The sequence below is a fragment of the Tachypleus tridentatus genome, chromosome 8, assembly GCF_004210375.1.
Source record: "Tachypleus tridentatus isolate NWPU-2018 chromosome 8, ASM421037v1, whole genome shotgun sequence".
In the NCBI taxonomy this organism is placed as follows: domain Eukaryota; kingdom Metazoa; phylum Arthropoda; class Merostomata; order Xiphosura; family Limulidae; genus Tachypleus; species Tachypleus tridentatus.
In genome coordinates this window covers 12,006,346-12,026,457 of record NC_134832.1, presented here as the reverse complement: position 1 = coordinate 12,026,457, position 20,112 = coordinate 12,006,346, and the positions used below count along the sequence as shown (strand labels likewise).

Sequence of the window (20,112 nt, the reverse complement as noted above, 5' to 3'; positions counted from 1 at the left end):
CTGTAATACTTTGATGTGATAAATTTAAATGGAATGGTATTGTAATAACACTATGTAACAAAATTTTTACTTTTTCTTGTTCTTGGGCAGAAAGTGTTATTTTCCAATTGCTTATGCCTAAAGTAAATGGAAAAGATTTATTTTTCTCTTCAAACTTTGCTTTTGTGACCTGGGAGCATATAATAAAAACATGATGGAAGACTATATTTGGGGGCTGATACATGAAAGTGATTTACATTACAGTTGCAAATCTCAAAAAACTACTCACTTCTAAACATTTTTGTACAACTTTAGTACAAATACATGCAAATCTTGATTCATATGTTGTTTTATTTAGACCTTATGTAAATGAAAATGTGCAAATTTGCCCGTTTCTACACAGAAAATAGGGTAATTTATAGATTTCATTATTCAGATCACAAAAGCAAAGTTTGAAGGGAAAAATGGCCACTTTCTGTACTTTTACAACATAAGCAAATTAAGAAATAACACATACTATCCAGGAATAAAATCTGTGTTACATAGTGTAATTTATCTTCATGGTAACAGCTAAGCAGAGTGATGTTTCTGGTGGCCAATTTGTCTTTATATAAAAAGGTAGCTGATTGAAGTGGTAAAAAAATGTATTCTAAATGCATTCTATTGCAAACTCTCTTTGTTAACTTAAAGCTAACCTAGAAGGTCAAAACATTGTTATGTACTTTATATTTTAATTAAAGTTTTTAATAACCATACCAGCCATCTTTAGAATGCATTTTTACTTCAAGTGGGTTTCTCATCATCATGATTAGAGTGGTGTTTCTAGTGGCCATTTTATCTTTATGTAACAACTGTAAGTTGAATGATATTGTAATAACTTCATCTCAGTGGTGGTAGTCAAGTAGTGGTGTTTCTTATGATCATTCTATCACTTCAGAGTGATAGTCAAGCGTAGTGCTGTTCCTGGTAGTTTTTTCATCTTCCTGGTAATAGCTAAGTGGAGTTTTGTTTCTGGTAACAATTTCATCTTCAGAAAAGTAGCTAAATGGAATGATGTTTTTGATGACTGTTTTACTTTGATACAGTAAAGTAAGTGGATTAGCATTATAATGATTTCATTTTAACAGTAGCAGCTAATTTGCATGATGTTTCTGGTGGCCATTTATCTTGATTTAATAACTAAGTGTAATTATTTCATCTAGAGTGGTGTTTCTTATAGATACTTTATCTTCATGGTAATAGCTAAGTATAGTAATGTTTGGGTTAGATATTTCATCTTCATGGTTGTATCTAATTGGAATGGTATTTCTGTTTACCATTTTACCTTCATAATAAGTTTTTAAAAGGATATCCTTTATGCTGCCCACTACACTTATTTTTGCAGTACTTTTAAAGGAAAGTTGTCCTCCATTAAAGTCAGTGAAAAATCTTCTATGTGGCAACTTTATGCAAGTTTTAATAACCAATGTCAATGATTACTGCATGCATGTGTAGTATTCAGCTTCCATAGGTAGCTATTTAGTAGCAAACAGTTAAAAATATAATGATTTTTAAATTGTGATTGATGTTTATAAGTGCTGTGGTTTATTGTTGTGGCATTTTATCTGTGGAACTGAATCATACGGTTAAATACTTCAGATTGGTAAATATTTTTGACACAAAAATAATGTCATTATTAATGACTTACACTACAGCAGTGACATATGCATATTTTCATTATGTGAATATATTTGTGTTTACTTGTGAGCATGTAAAAATTGTGAAAGAGGTTAGATGTGAAATATTTTAGCTTAGTAAACTGTGATTTGACCTATAAAATTATGGTAAGTCAGTAGACTTGCATCATTTTGTTTCAGTAAAAAACCAGGAATAATTATGAATTGACTGTCTAAATTATTCTCTTATGAGTAACTTATTCAATTATATAAAGTGTTAAAAGTTAGATTTTTGAAAATTTAAATATATAGAGCTGATGTTTAATTAACAAAATATTACAGTATAATGTGTAAAGTAAGTGCAAACAGTTACAGTGTTCCAAGAGAAAGTTAAAATTTTACAATGCTGAAAATGCATTTTCAATAGATGTTTACCTCCACTAACAACATTAGCTATTCCTGTTCAGTGCTGCTCTATATACACAAAATTTTTCTTTACTCATACCACAAGCCTTCCACTCTTCCTATTGGAATTGCAAGATTCCAATATGTCTCTCATGCAAATCATCATGCATTACCTACTCTATCAACCTATCATTTTGAAATTTGACATAAAATTTTAGCACCAGAAAAAAGTTGGGATGAAGGATGGGAAGTGTGAGAGAAAGTAAGCACCTATTGAAAATAAATTTTCAGTATATGAAAATTATAGTTTCCAATGTGGTACCTACCTCCTTAGCTACTTAGTTACTTAGCTAGAAGGAACCAGTGCAATGGAACAACAGAAGTACCCCACAAAAGCATTCAAAGGATAACCCTAAAAATTAAAGATTCATACCTGGAGATAAGAAGAGGAGAACTATACTAGTTTATAGCCAAACATACTCTTTGCCCTTTTGTGAAATGTGTAAGATATAGGGGCTAAAAATGAAACGAGCACATCCAAGTGGGAGAGAAGGTGGCAGGAGAGTGATCTTAACCTTGAAAGAATGATAGTATCAATAAAACTTAGCAGTTTGAGTCACACCAAAGTCTGAAGAACAGCCACAGGTGGTAGATGAAACTTGACAAAGAAAGTGTGATAGTATGGAGATAGTGGGAGATAAACGTACTGAGAGTGGTTTATATACCTGCTTGCAAAATCACCTTTATTGGGCAATGAAAAGAAAAAGCAGATGTTGAACAAAGTCCAAGGGGAAGATGGTAGGAAGGAATAAACCAATCTAATCTAAAGGCGGACTCCCACTTGGTAAGGATAAAACGTGAAAGATCATGAGGGAAGAGGACTGCCAGAGGATAAAGAGATGGAAACATGCACCCTAGAAGGAAGCAGTATGGGCTACATTACAATGAAGAGCCCTGACTAGACATAGAAGCCTATCTAGATCTGATCAAGGATAAAGATGGGAAATAGAAGGAAGTGAAATAAGAGAAAAGGAGAAACCATCCTCCTGAGCAAACAGGATGGGTAAGAGCTGGAAAAGGGTAGGAGAGGAAATGGAGGCATATAAGGATCTGATTGAGACAAATGGGTTACAATAATCATATGGGTGGATTGTTGGTGGACCGATGTCCACTAAGCTTCATAGTTTCTGGGACTGTATCAAAGACTTAATGTCTCAGAATGGGGCTATTTGTAAAAACCTAATATTTGTTAAGGGTGAATGAACCTGAGCTAATATGACATCATGACCTATAAGGTCTCAACAACAAATGTAGCAGAGCTGAAAGTAACATGCAAGCTAAAGTGAAGAAAAAAGGCCAAGAATATTTGTAAAAAATCCCTCAAGATTTCTTTAAAGAGCCTAGATAGCAGGTGTAAGGAAGAAAAATACCATAAGAAGTTATTTAAGAAAAAATACAAGCAAGATTACTGGGCATTGGTAAGACTGATATTTTATTCAGGGGCTGACCCCCAAATTGGTAATTAGGAATCTAATAACTGCTGAATCAAAAATGGATAATAGGAAAGGGTAAACTGGACAGAAGTTCTTGTGAGAAGGCAAGGAATACTAATTGCAGAGCAAAGTGATCTTTCAGGGGAAGAAAAAAAATCAAAAATGGTTGGGAAGATTGCTCATGTAGTAAGGAAGGATAAGTTATATAAAAATTAGAGGAAAGGGATAAAATGTCACAAACCTGAGACTCAAAACCCAGAAAGACTGAATTAGGTCTAAAAAACCCATCAAGTTGAGAATGGGAAAGAATGATAATCTATGAAAATGGAAAATGATGATCAAAGTCCTCTTCAGTCTGCACAGACTCAACCAGTCCAGGAAAAGCCTAGGAATTTATGAGGACAAAGGTTGTTTCATGTAACGTTCAATATCCTGACATATAAAAGCAGATAAATTCACCATCAGGTTGCCTGCACCTGCAGCCTAAGAAAAAATGATAATCACTGGAGCAATTCCTAAAGTGATAATACCAGCTTCAGAATTCATTGTCACAGAAAGGTTCACCAAATTTGAATGCAGCAAAGAAGTGACTATAATTAACTGGTAAATACTAATATATGAATCAGGTTGAATGAAAGAAAATTAATTTGAAGAACTACTACTTCATTGGTACAACAAAGTCAAACATGAAGAATTAACAAACAAAAAAAATGTCTGAACTCAAACACTGCCAAATGGGAAGGTAGGGGAGTGTACAGGAAGGTACATCCATCATGTAAGCATATGTCTTGCTCATATTGGTGAGGAGGTGATGTATGATGATTTGTGTGAGAGATGTTGGAATTTTGGAATTCCAATAGGGGAAGCAGAAAGCTTGTGGCATATTTAAAGAAACAGTTTGCATGTAGAGGGCAACAATGAATGGAAATAGCTAATTTTGTGAGTAGAAGTAAGTACTGTATCAGAATTCACAAGTATTGTTAGTTGTTTGTAATGTTTCAAATGTAAACTGTATTATATCTACATATATGTATGAAAGTATAATTTTCGTTTTATATTTACTTCCATGGTGGACTGTTTTTTTTATGTTTGATGCAATTATCTGTAGTGGTCATTATATGAGATATAAATATTCAAGCAGGTAAATCTTAACACTTTATGTGAAATATCTCTGTGTTGAACCACTTTGTAGTAAGCTAAGATTTAAATATCATCAATTAAAACCACTCCAAGTGCATAAACTGGAATACAAACAATATAATAGAGGGAATACTCTAAAGTATACATTAAATCTCCCAGGCATTTTCTCTGCTAAACAAACTTCTGTGGAAGCAAAAAAAAAAACAATATTAATGATAAATAATTGTGGTTTAAATATCTTAAAAAGGATTAAGGAATGTTTAAGTGACATATAAGGACTTAACACAACATTAAATTATTTTATTGTAAGATATTAGGCCCAATAACAGATTATCTGATGGACAAATAAACAAAAACCAATGATACCATACTACATGCCAACTGACATATATTAATTAATGTGTTGTTGCTTATTAAAAACTCCAATAATAAAGTTTAAAAGTTTACAGTAAATAGAAATAATGAAGGTCACAAAGCCCTAATATACCATATAAAAAAAAAAAAAAAAATTGCAACAATAGTGATACCGTTATGCTATATCATAGCTATTCATACTTGTACTCATTGTAGTTTACATTCAGAATACTTGAGTATTATGTGATGAGAGTTTAAACTTGAAACATTGATAAATCATATTTTTTGCAATGAAATCCATTGTTTTAGTGTACTGTTTATTTTATGTCACTGAAAATAGTATAATAACCCAACTGGTGTTTGTTATAAATCATAATCATCTTACTATTACAGCAGTTTCTAATTTAAATTGTCATCACTCCAAGACTTGTTAATCCAAGACTTGTTCATATTACTTTTTATCCAAATCTATTTACTGTCAGAAGAAAATTTCTACATCTAAATTAACTTACTGTTATAACTTTCTTCATCACCACTGGTTGTTTCAACTGCTGCTTCTTCTACTAGTTGCTCTGCAGCATGGCTTGGGTATTGCTATAAGTAGAGAAATTAAGGCTGAGAAAAGATAGTTCCAAGTTCACCCAGTTCCTTTGTTTTATTGCATTGTAGAAAGATAGTACTGGATGAAATATTTTGAATAAGTAACCAATCAACAGCTTAGAATGTTCCCTAGTGACTTTTTCAGCCATTTTTATCTATAAAGAGGCTATCACGTTCTTTCAAACAACAATTTCATGAAGGTAAGTTGTGTATTTAATCTGCTCAAAGTTCCATATTATTTAAAACCTAAATACATCCTAGTTACTAAGCTTAATAAATTACAGTGTTATTCTATGGTATCATTACAGTTATTTACAATTTATTAGTTATTCACCTATGTATATGAAACCTAAAAGATATTTGTTTCATATCCTACACATGAGAAATTTTAAAAGACTTAGCAAACTATGTCCAGCAGCAATCAAATTCAAAGGTCAATATGAGTAAAGAAGAGATAATTATTTGCTTTACTTTTTGATTTATTGTTTTAAATAATAATAATCTATATACAGTAACTGAAATGTTACTGTACATTACAAAATACTAGTTCACTAAAAGACAGGGAAGATGAAAGGTCAATTTTATATAATTGGATACATAACATGTACAGATCAATATAATAACAATTAATACACACACACACAAACAAACATATATAAATTTTCATGTTATAATATGTAGTCATTCTAGCATGTAAAGAGCATCATTTATATTACCTAATTTTTTATGATTACAAGGTTGGTCAATTGACAGACCCCAAAAATATTTCATTAAAGAAATTTGATTTTTTGTACACAAAAAACTTGTAATCTTTACTAAAAGTCTACTAATTTTTGTAAAGATACATATGCTGCATAAAAAGTTATAGTGTAAATACTTAATGTGTGCAAATGTGCACATGAACTCATGCATATTATACCGAGCCTATTGCCTTAATACTGTATAAAATAATTTAATAAGATCATGTCATACAAGTTTTTTTTATCGGTCCTAAATATAACCTCATTTACCTTATTAATTTGAATTCTCGTTAAGTGTTCAATGAATAAATCTCGCTCAACAATCTTATTAAAAAATAAAACCATATACATCTCAGTTGACTAATCTTATAAGAGAAAGTCTGACAAAAAACTTTTTTAGAAAATTTGTCTTGAGACATGCTGTTCAGAAAAACTTCTTTTATACCAATCTTCCCCTTTGTAAAATTTCATTAGAAAAAGAAAAAAAGAGAGAGAAAGATTCATTAAATCTCACCTGAGAAATCCTACTTGTAATACACAAGAGTGAAGCTCCAATTAATGGGGGTACACCAGCTGAGAGGAAAGCTGCCTTATAATTTCCCAAATGATCATACAAAATCCCTAGGAACATTTAATAAATACTGTATCAATGTAAATGCCTCATAAGTTATAAAGAATTGAGGCTGTATTGAAACATAAAAGTATGTAACCAAAGGAAAGATAAAAAGGAAATACTTTCTATTATTTCCACAAATTTTAGCAACATATACTGAAACATTTCCAAGAAAAAAAGTTCTTTTTTACAACACTTGAAATAAATTTTATATAGTCTGGCTACTTACTGATCTATGGGCTTTTTTTTTTTTTAAAAGGGGAATAAATCTTGGCATAACTTCACAAGTGGTTTTTAAAAAAACGCTTTCAAGCATCAAACAAACAAATTGAAAAATACATACAAATCAGAGAGGCTGGACAAATTAATGGAAACATCAATTTCTGCTTTTCATTTATTAATACAGGATCAGTCAATCATAAGCAGATAATAAAACATTAATACCACATGCAATCGATGCGAGTAAGTATTTGCATCAAACAATTATATTTTTGAACAATGTCAAACAAACCTTTGAATTATTGAAGAAATATTAATAGTGTAAATCTATTTCAAATATTAGTTATAAAAATTGACAAGAGAGAGTGAACAGTATCTAAATCTAATGGCTGTGGTGACCAAGTTAAGTGTCCAAACTCATCCTCATATTCTTTGAACCAATAATAGTTGGTTGGTTAGTTGTTTAGTGTTTACCAGCACAAAGCAACTGGGCTACCTGCACCAAACAGCTGGAAAAAAAAAAAAAAGTAAAATCAGTTAAATACATAAAAAGGAATCATCCTAAACCAGAACACAGTTCAAATTTTGGATTAAAATTTTAAATAGAGTTAAAAAGACCAATGACCCTTATAAATTTAAAAACACAACTGAGGTGGACATTATCACCTTCACCAATCACACTCACCAATGTCAAGGGTGAATCCACTGCAAAAATATGTTTAAAATGGCACTGTTGCTCTGAATCATAACAACAGCAGCATGACAGTGAGATGTGTGCTGTTGTGACCTGAGTGCCACACATACCACACACTGGTGCATCAGTACCAGATAAAAGAAAAAGGTGACTTAAAAAACTGTGACCAGTGCAACTTCCTCCTTCTCATCCTTGTGGAAGCAAGAGAGTTAAAGAGCAGTAAAAGATTTGGAAAAGCTTATTATCATGTTGCTCACTCCAAAGTGATGATAGAGAGAAATGGGCTAGTCAGTTTTGAATATCGACAAGAATAGGGTGAGAACTGAAGTGATTTCTGGGCTAACAGAGGACTAAGTGAATTGGTATAAATAGTACAGTTCATATACTGCATAGCTTCTATGCAATTCAGGGCAAGAGAAATGGCATACAATTCAGCAGTGAGCACAAAAACTCTATAGAGGATTCTGTGTGCAACAACGGAATCACGACAAACCATGGCAGAGCTCACAAAGTCACCTGATTTCAAACCATCTGTATAAATGGGAATGAAAGGATAGTTCGAAAGATGTTCAGCAAACAGAAGGTGATACTTCCAACCAGGAGTATCTGCGTTCTTCAGAGAGGTCACATTTGGGAATGGGCTGATCTGTGAATACTGCTATGTCATCCAAAGATAGATCCAATTCACCCAACTGCACCTGGATATGAAAGCTTAAAGATACAATAGCAGACCATCTATTATGAAAGAGTGTAGCCTACTGAGGAAGAAGAACACAACCCCATGTGGGATACTGTGGTAAAGATGAAAGTTTTGAAGCATACATTAAAGACAGTTGCAAGCGATGAAGGTATAGAGGAGGTTCATGCAACTCCATGTACAATCTCTGGACAAGAGAAGTATGGAAGGCCCCTGTGCAGAGCCAAAGCCCCTGATGGTGAACAGAGGCTAACATTTTCAAGGTCAAGATCTGGCAGAGCCATAGACAAGAGACCCATAGTCCAGTTTTGATTGAATAAGGGCACAATAGATTTTTAGTGCAGAACATCAATCTGTTCCCAAGAGGTTGATAAAATGTGGAAGTTGCCAACAAAGAGACTGTTTGCAATTGTAGGGGATAGTTGTTTACTGATGGCATTAATCTTTATAATGAAAAGTGTGACACTCAAGACTGAGGGACTCCCAAATTCCTGTGGGAAAGAATGGGAAAGTGTCAACCAAAATGGACCCAGAATTGCTGGTTCATTAAAACATTTTTAATAAAAATTGGTAAACTGCCATGCAACCAACACAAATGGAGGTCTCGCAAGATGCCGTACCTCCACGTTGTATCATAAGCTTTTTCAAGGTAAAAAAATACAGAAACAAGTTGTCGCTTGAGAAAAGCTTCCCTGATTGATGTTTCAAGAGGAATCAGGTGGTCCATGGTGGATGCTGTCTTCGGAACCCACACTGAGTGGGTGAGAGGAGGTTGTTTGATTCAAGGAACCAAACAAGATTAGCTTTAACCATCCTCTCTAAGATCTTACAGATACAGTGCATCAAAGCAATTGGATGGTAGTTCAAAAAAATCTTGGGATCCTTCCAAGGTTTAGGAAAAAGAGAATATAATAGCATGGTTCCAAGCATCTGGAAAAACATACTGGTCTGGGTCAGAGATTCCAATGACTGAAGGCATGAACGAATGATTGAGTTACTTCTCGGGGCTGCAGAAGAGGATGGACCAGAAGAAACACCTGAATCTGAAGAACATGGAACTTGGCAGTCACTGGAAAGAGTTGTAGGGACAGAGATGGAAGTAGACATAGATATATCAACCTTTTTAATTAGGGAGGGCACAAGATTCTTAAGATATTTTGCAAACGACTCTGGTGGAGGCACAGAAAGATTTATCTGCACTTCAACTGTGGCAGTGGAATGGAATGCAGCAGCATATGTCCAAGATGGAGTTAAGGACAATAATTTCTTTGAGTCTCTGGGTAGGTGATATTATTAATAGTCTTCAAGCTTTGCACCTCTTTCTCTTCTACACATTTAGGGCAAGAAATAGAGCAAGAGAGGTGTAGGCCACTCAGCATGGTTCCAGATTGTACTCATAAGTGTCATGGTCTTTACCACCACAACGAGCACATATCAAAGAACCATGACATGAAGTTTTTGAGTAATCAACCTGCTAACACTGAAAACATCTGAGAGAGTTAGGAATGTAAGGCCACACCTTGCAGTTCAGGTAACCTGCTTTGACTGTAGCAGGAGAAAGTGGTGATGTAAACATTAATATCAGAACATTGGTTGTGTCAAAAATTCCGTCTTTACGAGTGAAGATTTGGTGCACTGCAGCGAGGATCTCCGACTCAGGAATGTTCTTTAAATCCCTCTCAACTATAACTCCTCTGGAAGAATTCAAAGTTGCATGAGGAGTAACCTCAATGGGTATATCTCTTACAAGTATGGCCTTTGATTTCAAGAGGAATTTTGATATGTTGTGGTGAAGATGTTTCTACCAAAATGTTTCCAGAGTGCAACTTCTTTATGAGTTTGGGGAGCCAGCAAGTCCCTCTAATCCTTTTTGAATAAAAAATGGAGATATCTACCCTAAGGATTTCTCAGATAAGGAATGGATAATCAGCAATTGAGGTACAGAATCTGGCTGTGATATTGACTGTACAACAGATTTGTCCATGTGTGATCGTTTACGAATGATCGGTTTCTTTTCAATTTTTTTCATTTTCATTTATTTTGTGTGAAAGAGAGGTATTCATAACAAAGAAACTACATTTCAGTGCCCGTTGACCCAACCCACCATGAAGCCCCATGAGGGGATGAACTACAGTTCCAAACGAAGACACTGCAGCAATGCCCAAACACCAGCATTAGATAAAGTGTCTACAACACCCATTGCAAACATACAACACTGGTATTTGGTTTACCCTAGCCCAAGTGGATCAGCCGATTAACACTGGGGGCCACCCCAAAGCCAAAGTGGTGTGTTAGGGTTGAACCCTTCAACCACCAGGATCCTCTTCTCCTCTTCACGGGTTTCCATGCATGGCAAACATGTGGGTAAATGTTTAAATCCCAGAGGAGGTAAACTGAAAGAACGGAACCTTCTCTGGGAGGTCCCCCACAATGTAAAGGAATCAACACAGAGAGGAGAACCAATAATATGCTATTTTAGTGGTACAAATTGGTGCAGTCTTCTTGAGACAGTCCAGTTCCATTTTGGAATAGTGTTCATAAGAGAATGAACTTGGCACACTTATAATAAGATTTAAGTATTAGTATGATGTTCGTCAACTTGCAATGAGATTGTACCTTCAAAACTATTCCAACAAAAAAACACAGCCTATATCTCAAAGAGCCTCACAATGATTAATGCATGTAATATTCAAAGTTATAAGGTTCGTTTGGTTTACCACCACATATTATCATGATCATTTGATAATAAAAATGTAAAAAAATTAATCATCAGCTAAAACCCCATTTTTTCCTTTATTATCAGTTCAATTTTGATTTTCTTGTAATCATTCTGCTCAGGATTTTGCAATTTTGTGGTATTTTGTAAGTTTGTGAATAACAGACTTACCATTGTAACTTATTTTGTGCTGTTCCTTTGAGTTGTTTCACCAGTATCAGATATTTTTGACTAACCTTATGTTCCATACACACTACTGATAGTGTATTCTTCTTTTTGTTTCACTATTCATATTAATGTTAATGTTCATCTGTCAACTTACTTTTGTGACCCCTATTACATTTATTTGATACCATTCTATTTCTCATTATTTATTCTGGAATTAATTTTGTTTTTTTTGCCAAAATATACCATCATTTTGAGTGTTGATGTGACTGAAAATCCAGCTATAAATTTACCTACAATCATGCCTCTCTTGAAAAATATGAAAGACATTTTTCAAACTTTTCTCTAAGAAAATCAAAAATGTACTATTCTCATACAGATAAATTCAATAATATGGAATGATTTAATGCACGGATAATTACCATATGGCTACATTTATCCTCTTAGTATATTTCATTTCTTTGCTTCAGCACAAAGCAATACAATGAGCTATTTTCATTCTGTTGATTATAAGGAATTAAACTTCAGATTTCAGTGTTGTAAATCCATAAACTTATTGCTGAGTCACCAAGTAACCCTTCTTACAGACATTAAATCTTGGAGTTAAAAAGGACAGATGTCTCTATTACTTTGTCCAACCCCTGTATATCTAGCAATTATTTTTTTTAATTAGAAAACAACCATTAAAATAAAATATCTATTTATAAAGACACACACACACACATTTAAAACAGCTTACCAAAATCATTATTAGAATATACAGTAATGTAACATAATAATCATTTATATTTTTTACTTAAAACACAACAGTTCAACATTAACTTTTTAAGCAAATATTTTTATACTTTAAAATAAAGATCTGATATTTTAAAAAAACTGTCAAAAGATGACTGTGAAATTCATGCACCACACCTGCAACTGGAGGCCCCACAGTAAGAGGAATTGAACAAAGTCCCAGTAAGAAACCAATAGCTTGGGAAGCACCTTTAGACCCAACAATGTCAAAGGCAATAGGGCCAAGAAGTGAAATAAAGCAGCCATCAAACAAACCCAAAAGTAGACAAATTACCACCAAAGCTGCAAACTGATTGGCTACCACCAAGAGCATGGTTAGAAGGCCAATAGATATAAATGCCAACTGTAGTGAAAAACAGAAACAAATTATATTAGTAGAATATAATAGCAAATGTCTTACATAAGAATAAGAAATTTATTTTCTTTCTTACTTTATAGCACTCCAATTTTATTTTTTTTTGCAGTAAAACATTCTTAATTACACACACACACAAACACACATAACTATCATATAGCTTTCAAGAATGATGAAGCCTAGTCAAAATTCCTCAACATAATTACATCTTAAATATATTAATCATGCTTTAATTCTTTGTTATTTTGAAATATACCATTAATTAATTTACTTGGATCAACTAAAAGGTATATTCCATTTTTGCATGTATGTCTTTTGTGAATGGGAGGAGGAAGCAAATTTTTAAGAACAACCATAATTTTCTAACATTTTGTTCCTATTACAATTTCAAAACTTCAAGTTATATTATTAAAGAAGTTGCATACTCCTAACACCTTAATATTGTGACCATCTATAAAGCTATATACTATGAATTTGCTGATTGCTTTACCGAAGTTTGTAAAACATCACAATTTCATGCATATTTCAATGTTCACATACATAAATATTACACACACACACACAGGTCTGCATTTGTTATTACTACATCAGTTGTATATATACAGCTAGACAGACAAACAGAAAACTGGGAGATAGATAGAAATGCCATTATTCAGAGGACATTTTCCTACTTTATGGATGAATACTTTTCCTCACCTGTTGTAGATTGATCCTGTTGACTCTGGGAAAATCTGCCAGTTTACCAAATACAATACGTCCTAACCCTGAGGTCAGACCCATACAGGTCACAAGTACTTCACCATTAGCATCAGGAAGAATATCCTTTACATGTTGAACCTTGAAAAAATTCACTTGAGTTACAAACACTTGTCTACTAATACAATTATAACACTGAACATGTGATGCAGGTATAGTTCATATACACACCGTATATACATAGTACAGTTCACTATCTTGCAATCTTTACATCCTATTTTTAAAGGGTTTCAATAAATCAAAACAAGAGAAACAAATCCTTTATTTTTAAATTACTATTCCAAAATGTTTAGAACAAACTTTACAAGGTTAAATGAATAGATCTTACTTTTGTACAGTTTGTAATTTGTCAGAATTAAATACATTTTTATTCATAAACAAGCATGTGAACTTACCAAATGTACATAAGGCACAAAAAAACCAAATAAAGCAACTGGAATTGCCAACACCCATAGTACATAGGCCTTGTTTTTCCATATGCTCATATCTAACGTATGATGGCAGTTTGAAACCTGGAAAACAAAACATTTTTGTAAAACATAAATAAATATGACTACCACATAAAGTTAAAACTGAATGTTGAAAATTACTCTGTTTAAATGTTTAGGTACCAATGACATTATAAAAAGATTTAAAGTTTTTAAGGGAACAACTATGTACTTTGCAATTTCTAAACTAAATTGGAAAAAGTCAATAAAAAAACATACAATGGGCTCAGTATAATGTATATAGAAGTTCATCTACACATCTGCTCAGGTTAAGTATTTGCACTATAACTTTTGATACAACATACCACATGCATCTTCACAAAATTTGGTAGACTTTTAGTAAAGATTACAAGTATTTTATATACACAATGAAAATCAAATTTTTAATGAAATATTTTTACTAATAATTTTTTTGCAAAAATAGAGTCTGTTTCATTACTAGTCTGAGTGCAAAGTGATTTCACATTATGATTAAAAAACTATTCTTCATCCCAAAATCTCAAGTATTATTTGCATAAAGTCTAAAACCTCATAAATATATTTCAAAGTTTATTTTCAGCAAAACTTTATATTTTATGTTATTTTCTATACTCTAAATGTGTGGGGTCTGTCACTTGATCAACCTCGCAATCATCATAAAAATATTAAGACAAATATAAATTATGCTTTTTCATGCTAGAATGACTACATATATTATAATATGAAAATACAAATGTAGAGTCTAAGTAGCTTAAGTCTCATAAGGCTATACATTTACATATATATTTATTATTTTTTTATTATATTGACCTTCCAGTCACACTTAGGTAACATTACATAACTTGCATTGACAAGGCCCATGTACACTTGTGTTACATATCCACTTTGGAACGGTTGCTGCTAGACATAGGTTGGTTAGTCTTTTAAACTTTCACATGTGGATGATATCAAACAAAATTGTTTTAGGTTTTATACATACATTTGAATAACCAAAAAAACTTAAATAACTACACTTATATCACATAATTCCACTATAATTTATTAAGCTTGGTAACTAAGATTTACTTAGGTTTAAAAAAATATGAAACTTTGAACAGACTAAAGACACAACCTACCTTCTTGAAGTCTTGGTTTGAAAAAGCATGGTAGCCTTACCACAGATTGAAATGGATGAAAAAAGCATTAAAGGGTGCATTGCATCAAGTTCCTCATCTACAAGAAATAAACAAGGGTAGGATGAAGACCTACTTCACCTCTAAGCCCAAAATTGAAAATTAAAATCCACACCAATTCTGGAATATTTCTACTTGTGCAATGACTTAACTGGATTGGTTCACTTTAATCCAAAACCTCCTCTACGTAGAACAGACATTTCACAAGCGTAAGATAAGAATACCCAATCTGTAAATGCAACACCAGTAGAAGCCAAGTCTTGTTATGTTTTATCCTATTTTACACCAGCAGAATATTACTGCTCTACTCTCAACTGAATGGTTATAGCCATTAATGTGAATCCCATCCAGGAGGAAGCTTCAATGGTCCACCATCTTAGCAGCTTGAAACTGGAAAGAGGTCAGGACTCTCTTACTTCCCTTAAAGAATGGAGGAAGTAACATACTGAGGAGTTCAGAAGACCATCATTACCAGAGAAAGTGCAATGGGTGATCATGAAACCCTATTTTAAAGAACAGGCCATACCAAGTTCTTTACTCAAGACATGATAAGAATGGACAGTTTTCTCTTCTACTTTACCCATGTCATTCATGGGTGGTATGGTCCAGAATCAACATATTTATGAAGCAAATATCATAAGGTTATTCACCTACAGGAACCAGACAGTAGACAAGCAAAAAGATGAAGGACAAGGGAGACTATGATGTAAAACTGGTGGCATCAATCAAATAAAGAAGAAGGATAGAGGTAGGGGAGGAATAGCTGAAGCTGGAATAAATGAAGACTACTGTTAAACAGGCCAGGAAGGATAAATCTGAAGGACCAAGAAAGGAGTGTTAAGGAAGAGAAAGACAAATGGATAAAGTAATCAGAGAGGAGAATAAAGAAAAGGGAATGTGTTCCATGAAATCCAGATGAAGGCAGCCTGTTAAACAGGCCAGGAAGGATAAATCTGAAGGACCAAGAAAGGAATGTTAAGGAAGAGAAAGACAAATGGATAAAGTAATCAGAGAGGAGAATAAAGAAAAGGGAATGTGTTCCATGAAATCCAGATGAAGGCAGCCATAGCCAAAACCCAAGGATGGGAAACAAGAGATCAATCTAATTAGTGAAAGGAGAAGGAAGATATACCAAAATGAGGGACAAACTACTGAATGCCAATTCAGTAAAATCAAGGAATGAAAAAAAGCATTACATTGTGTAAACCCATTCCAGTCAGGAGAATGATGTGCCAAAAGTCTGAAGGTATCCTATCCTGTGTGTACTCTGACCATCACAGGCCCAAAAGCTCCAAGTGATAAAATAGGGGTATCCTGACTGCATGTATCCATGAAAATATGAACCAAAACTGTTAAGTGGTCAGAGTGAAACATCATCCATGTATATAGGAAACCAGAGTCCAAAAGCCATCACACAAGAAGTATCAGATCATCTCATAAGTAACGTTCAAAAATTTAGTACAGAAAGTGCATCATCATTTCTGTCTTTATCAAAGGCTTTAATGACTAAAATATGTAGTAAAACATGTATAAAAGTGTTCAGACAAATAAAAAAAACTAACCCAATTCCACTTTTTCAAATCATTAATCAAATAAATCCTTATGAAGATGGATGTGTCTGAGGAGCACATTAGGCATATAATGCTTTATGAGTTTAAAAAAAGCAATAGTGCAGCAGAAACTACACGAAACATTCAAGGTGTTTATGGTGCAGAGTCTCTCAATGAAATAAAACGTTGAAGATGGTTGCAGAAGTTCAGGTCAGGTGACTACAGCTTAAGTGATGAGCCACGTTCAGGTCATCCTGTTGAGTTTAATAATGACTTGGTGCTGGCTCCAGTTGATAAAGATTGTGCTGTAACAGTTGAAGAACTAGTACAGAAGCTTAATTCAAACCTTTCAACAGTTCATCATCATAAGCAACAGCTTGGAAAGGTGACAAATTTGACACAAGCCAACCTCAGAGCAACAGTGGACATTTGCACTTCTCTGCACTCTCGTGAATGTAACTCACCATTTTTGGACAGGTTATTAACTGAAGATGAAAATTGGTTATTTTATAAAAATGTTAAGTGCTGCAGACAATGACCCAGTACAGGTAAACTGGCTAAAGCAAGCCCACAATGGACCTTCAACCTAGGAAAGTCTTGTATTTGGTGAGATATTGTTGGTGTGATCCACTTTGAGTTGTGCCACTCAATGTAACAATTATATCAGACTTCTATTGTTAACAGTTAGAGTGCTTGAATGTTGCACTGAAAGAAACAAGGCCTGTTTTGATAAATTGTAAAGGTGTTGTGCATGGTCCCATACAGCAAGGATCACATCTGCAAAGACTGAAGAGCTAGAGTGGGAAAAACTTCCACATCCTCCTTATTCTCCAGACCATGCCCCATCTGATTATCATCTGTTCTGAAGCTTGCAAAACTATCTTGATGGAAAAGAACTTGGAACACATGAAGATGTCAAAACTACCCTCTCTACATTCTTTTCCTCAAAACCCCAAGAATTTTATAGAAGTGGCATTCAGAAGCTTGTGAATCATTGGAACGAAGTAATTAATAATAATGGAACATACATTATTGATTAAATAACATTAAAACATTTGAAATCATTTCTCTTTTTCTGAACCTTTAAACGGACATTACTTAAGGGATGACCTGATAGTTGTAGAATGGATGTAAAGAAGAGAATGTACAGCCTCAGGCCAACAACCCAAAGCCAGGCTGTGGATGAACCATGCATTCCCAGCTTTGAATGGACCCATTCATGAATAAAAGAAAATTTATCAGCAGAGTGGGAAGCATGAGTTCCACAGAATTATGAACCTGAACTCACCATACAAAAAGATAGACAATATGATAGTAAAGAAGAGGAATTGGAGAATCAAAAGAATTACAAGCAAATTTTCATCTACTGTGAAGAATCCATCAAATGGACCTCAAATGAGTTTGACCAGGGGAATAGGAGAAGAGTCTTCAAAGACTCCATTCCCAAAAGCAATAGAACCTCTGAAGGAGGTTGGAAGGGAGCAGATGGGGTGTACCAAAGGACCCATATACCAGAGAATAAAGCAAACAGAAGAAGGTTTTGTCTGACATAAAAGGGTAACTAAAAAAGGAGACCTCATGCAACTCCAAATGTCAGCAGCAGGTAGTCAAATGCCCTCAAACAACACATCTATACATAACAAATCCAAACAACATACCAAGCCAAGAAGGATGCTATCAATGATCCCAAGTAATCATCAGGTTGATTTGGTGACAACTGAGAGGCTTCTGAAAAATGTGTATGGATGATAAATATCTAGAAAATTTTTTATTTATTCAGGTTGACCACAGACACCATTCTAGAACCCAATATTTCCAGGAATGGGTCTATTCTCTGAGAGTCTAAATATGCTTCCATTTGGTGGTGGTAGGCTAAAGCATATTGTGCTAACAAATGATGCAGACATAGCTTAGCTGTTTTATCACATAACTGGGCAGCAAACCTCCCTGAATGAACTGCAATATTAGGGGATGGAGACACCCTCAGACCTTTCCAGCATCAAGGAAGGCACAGACTCAAAAGCAACCAGGAAAAGACCCAAAATATCCCACACTCAATTAACCTACTGAAAAAAATGGGAACAGTTGATCTAAATCATGAAAGCTGAGATAATGTACTGTAAAAGGTGAATCTAAATTATCTTCAGAATGTCAAGGATTGCCTGGTAGTGCAACTGCAAAACTACCTAGAGAAACACTACCAGAACAAATGTATGTCTCCATCTAACTATGGATAAGGTCACAGACAGCCCCAAATGAGAGAAACTTCCCCACACACATGCACAAAATTCCGGAGTAATGTTAGATATCAGAGGTGGGAGAGATCTAATCTGTCTCCATGCTGGACACATTAATCCAATAATTCAAGACAAACAGTGTTTTTTGTACAAAACTCAAATACGTAACAAAGAATATTCAAAGTATCTCCAATGGTTGTGCTACAAAGTGTCACAAGACATATATATATATATACAAGCAATTAAGCAGGAAATAAAAGACCGCAACAAGCAAAAAAAAAATTTGGTCAGTGCTTAGATGGGTAAAGGTAAAAAACCCTAACAGTTGAATAATAGCTGTAGTGTGAAAGATTTTGGTTTGTTTGAATTTCACACAAAGTTACTTGAGGACTATTTGCACTAGCCATCCCTAATTTAGCAGTGTAAAAATAGAGGAAAGGCAGCTAGTCATCACCACCCACCATCAACTCTTGGGCTACTCTTTTATCAATGAATAGTGGGGTTGACTGTTACATTATAATGCCCCCATGACTGAAAGTCCAAACATGCTTGATGTGATAGAAACTCAAACTTGTGACCCTCAGATTATGAGTCTGTGCCTTAACCACCTGGCCATGCTGGGCCAGTGCAAAAGAAGGTAAGTATGTAATGTAAAAACTGTATCATACCTGCAAGCAGCAAGACTTCTTATCATTCTGATCACAACTGACTGGAAGATCATGTCGTTCATGCCTGTTGATTCTTCCGTGGTGAGACGGATTCACAAAAAGATTCTAAAATAAACTATATGTATTACATTTGATGTTTAAAAAAATACTTTGTATTTTTTATTTGTTTTACAGTGTTTGTCATTTTTAATTCCATATGAATATTTTAGAACACAACATAAGAATTAATGGTTACAATTTACTGATCACAGCAATTTACAAACCAATTATCATAAACATAGCCAACTTTTTTCCATTCTGTAAGTAATTTAAGTGTTATAATATCTCTCAATGTAGCCATTAAACAACTTAAATTTTTTAAAATTACAGTAGCGTTTAGAAATAACTATTTTAAATTTCATACAAAACAATTTAAGAAGCAGTGATTACAATTTAAACACAGAAACAGCATAATCTTAGAGGTTACAATCTCAAAATTTTTAAAAAATAGTAACATTAGAAATATCTATTCAAGTTTTAAACAAAACTATATTAGAACTTTTTTCATCAAAATCTTTTTGAAGAGTTTGCATAAAGCACCATGCAATTGTTATGGCTCAGGATTAGAAATCAGTGATAATATGGTAAAATATTTCATGTCAT

The 20,112-nt window shown here is 33.8% G+C and overlaps 1 protein-coding gene across 4 annotated transcripts in view; it reads right to left on the bottom strand.

Annotated features, from left to right (window-relative positions):
• The window catches only part of LOC143258529 (monocarboxylate transporter 10-like), a 77,653-nt gene that overhangs the window by 9,427 nt on the left and 48,114 nt on the right, over positions 1-20,112 (bottom strand). For 2 of the 4 annotated variants that reach the window (XM_076517632.1, XM_076517633.1), the window contains 6 exons: positions 19,471-19,575; positions 13,772-13,888; positions 13,317-13,457; positions 12,383-12,608; positions 6,881-6,987; positions 5,539-5,620 (listed from right to left, as the gene is read on the bottom strand). In XM_076517632.1, the coding sequence (XP_076373747.1) occupies positions 5,539-5,620; positions 6,881-6,987; positions 12,383-12,608; positions 13,317-13,457; positions 13,772-13,888; positions 19,471-19,575 (778 nt within the window). The other 2 variants (XR_013032340.1, XM_076517634.1) reach the window with 2 other exon arrangements.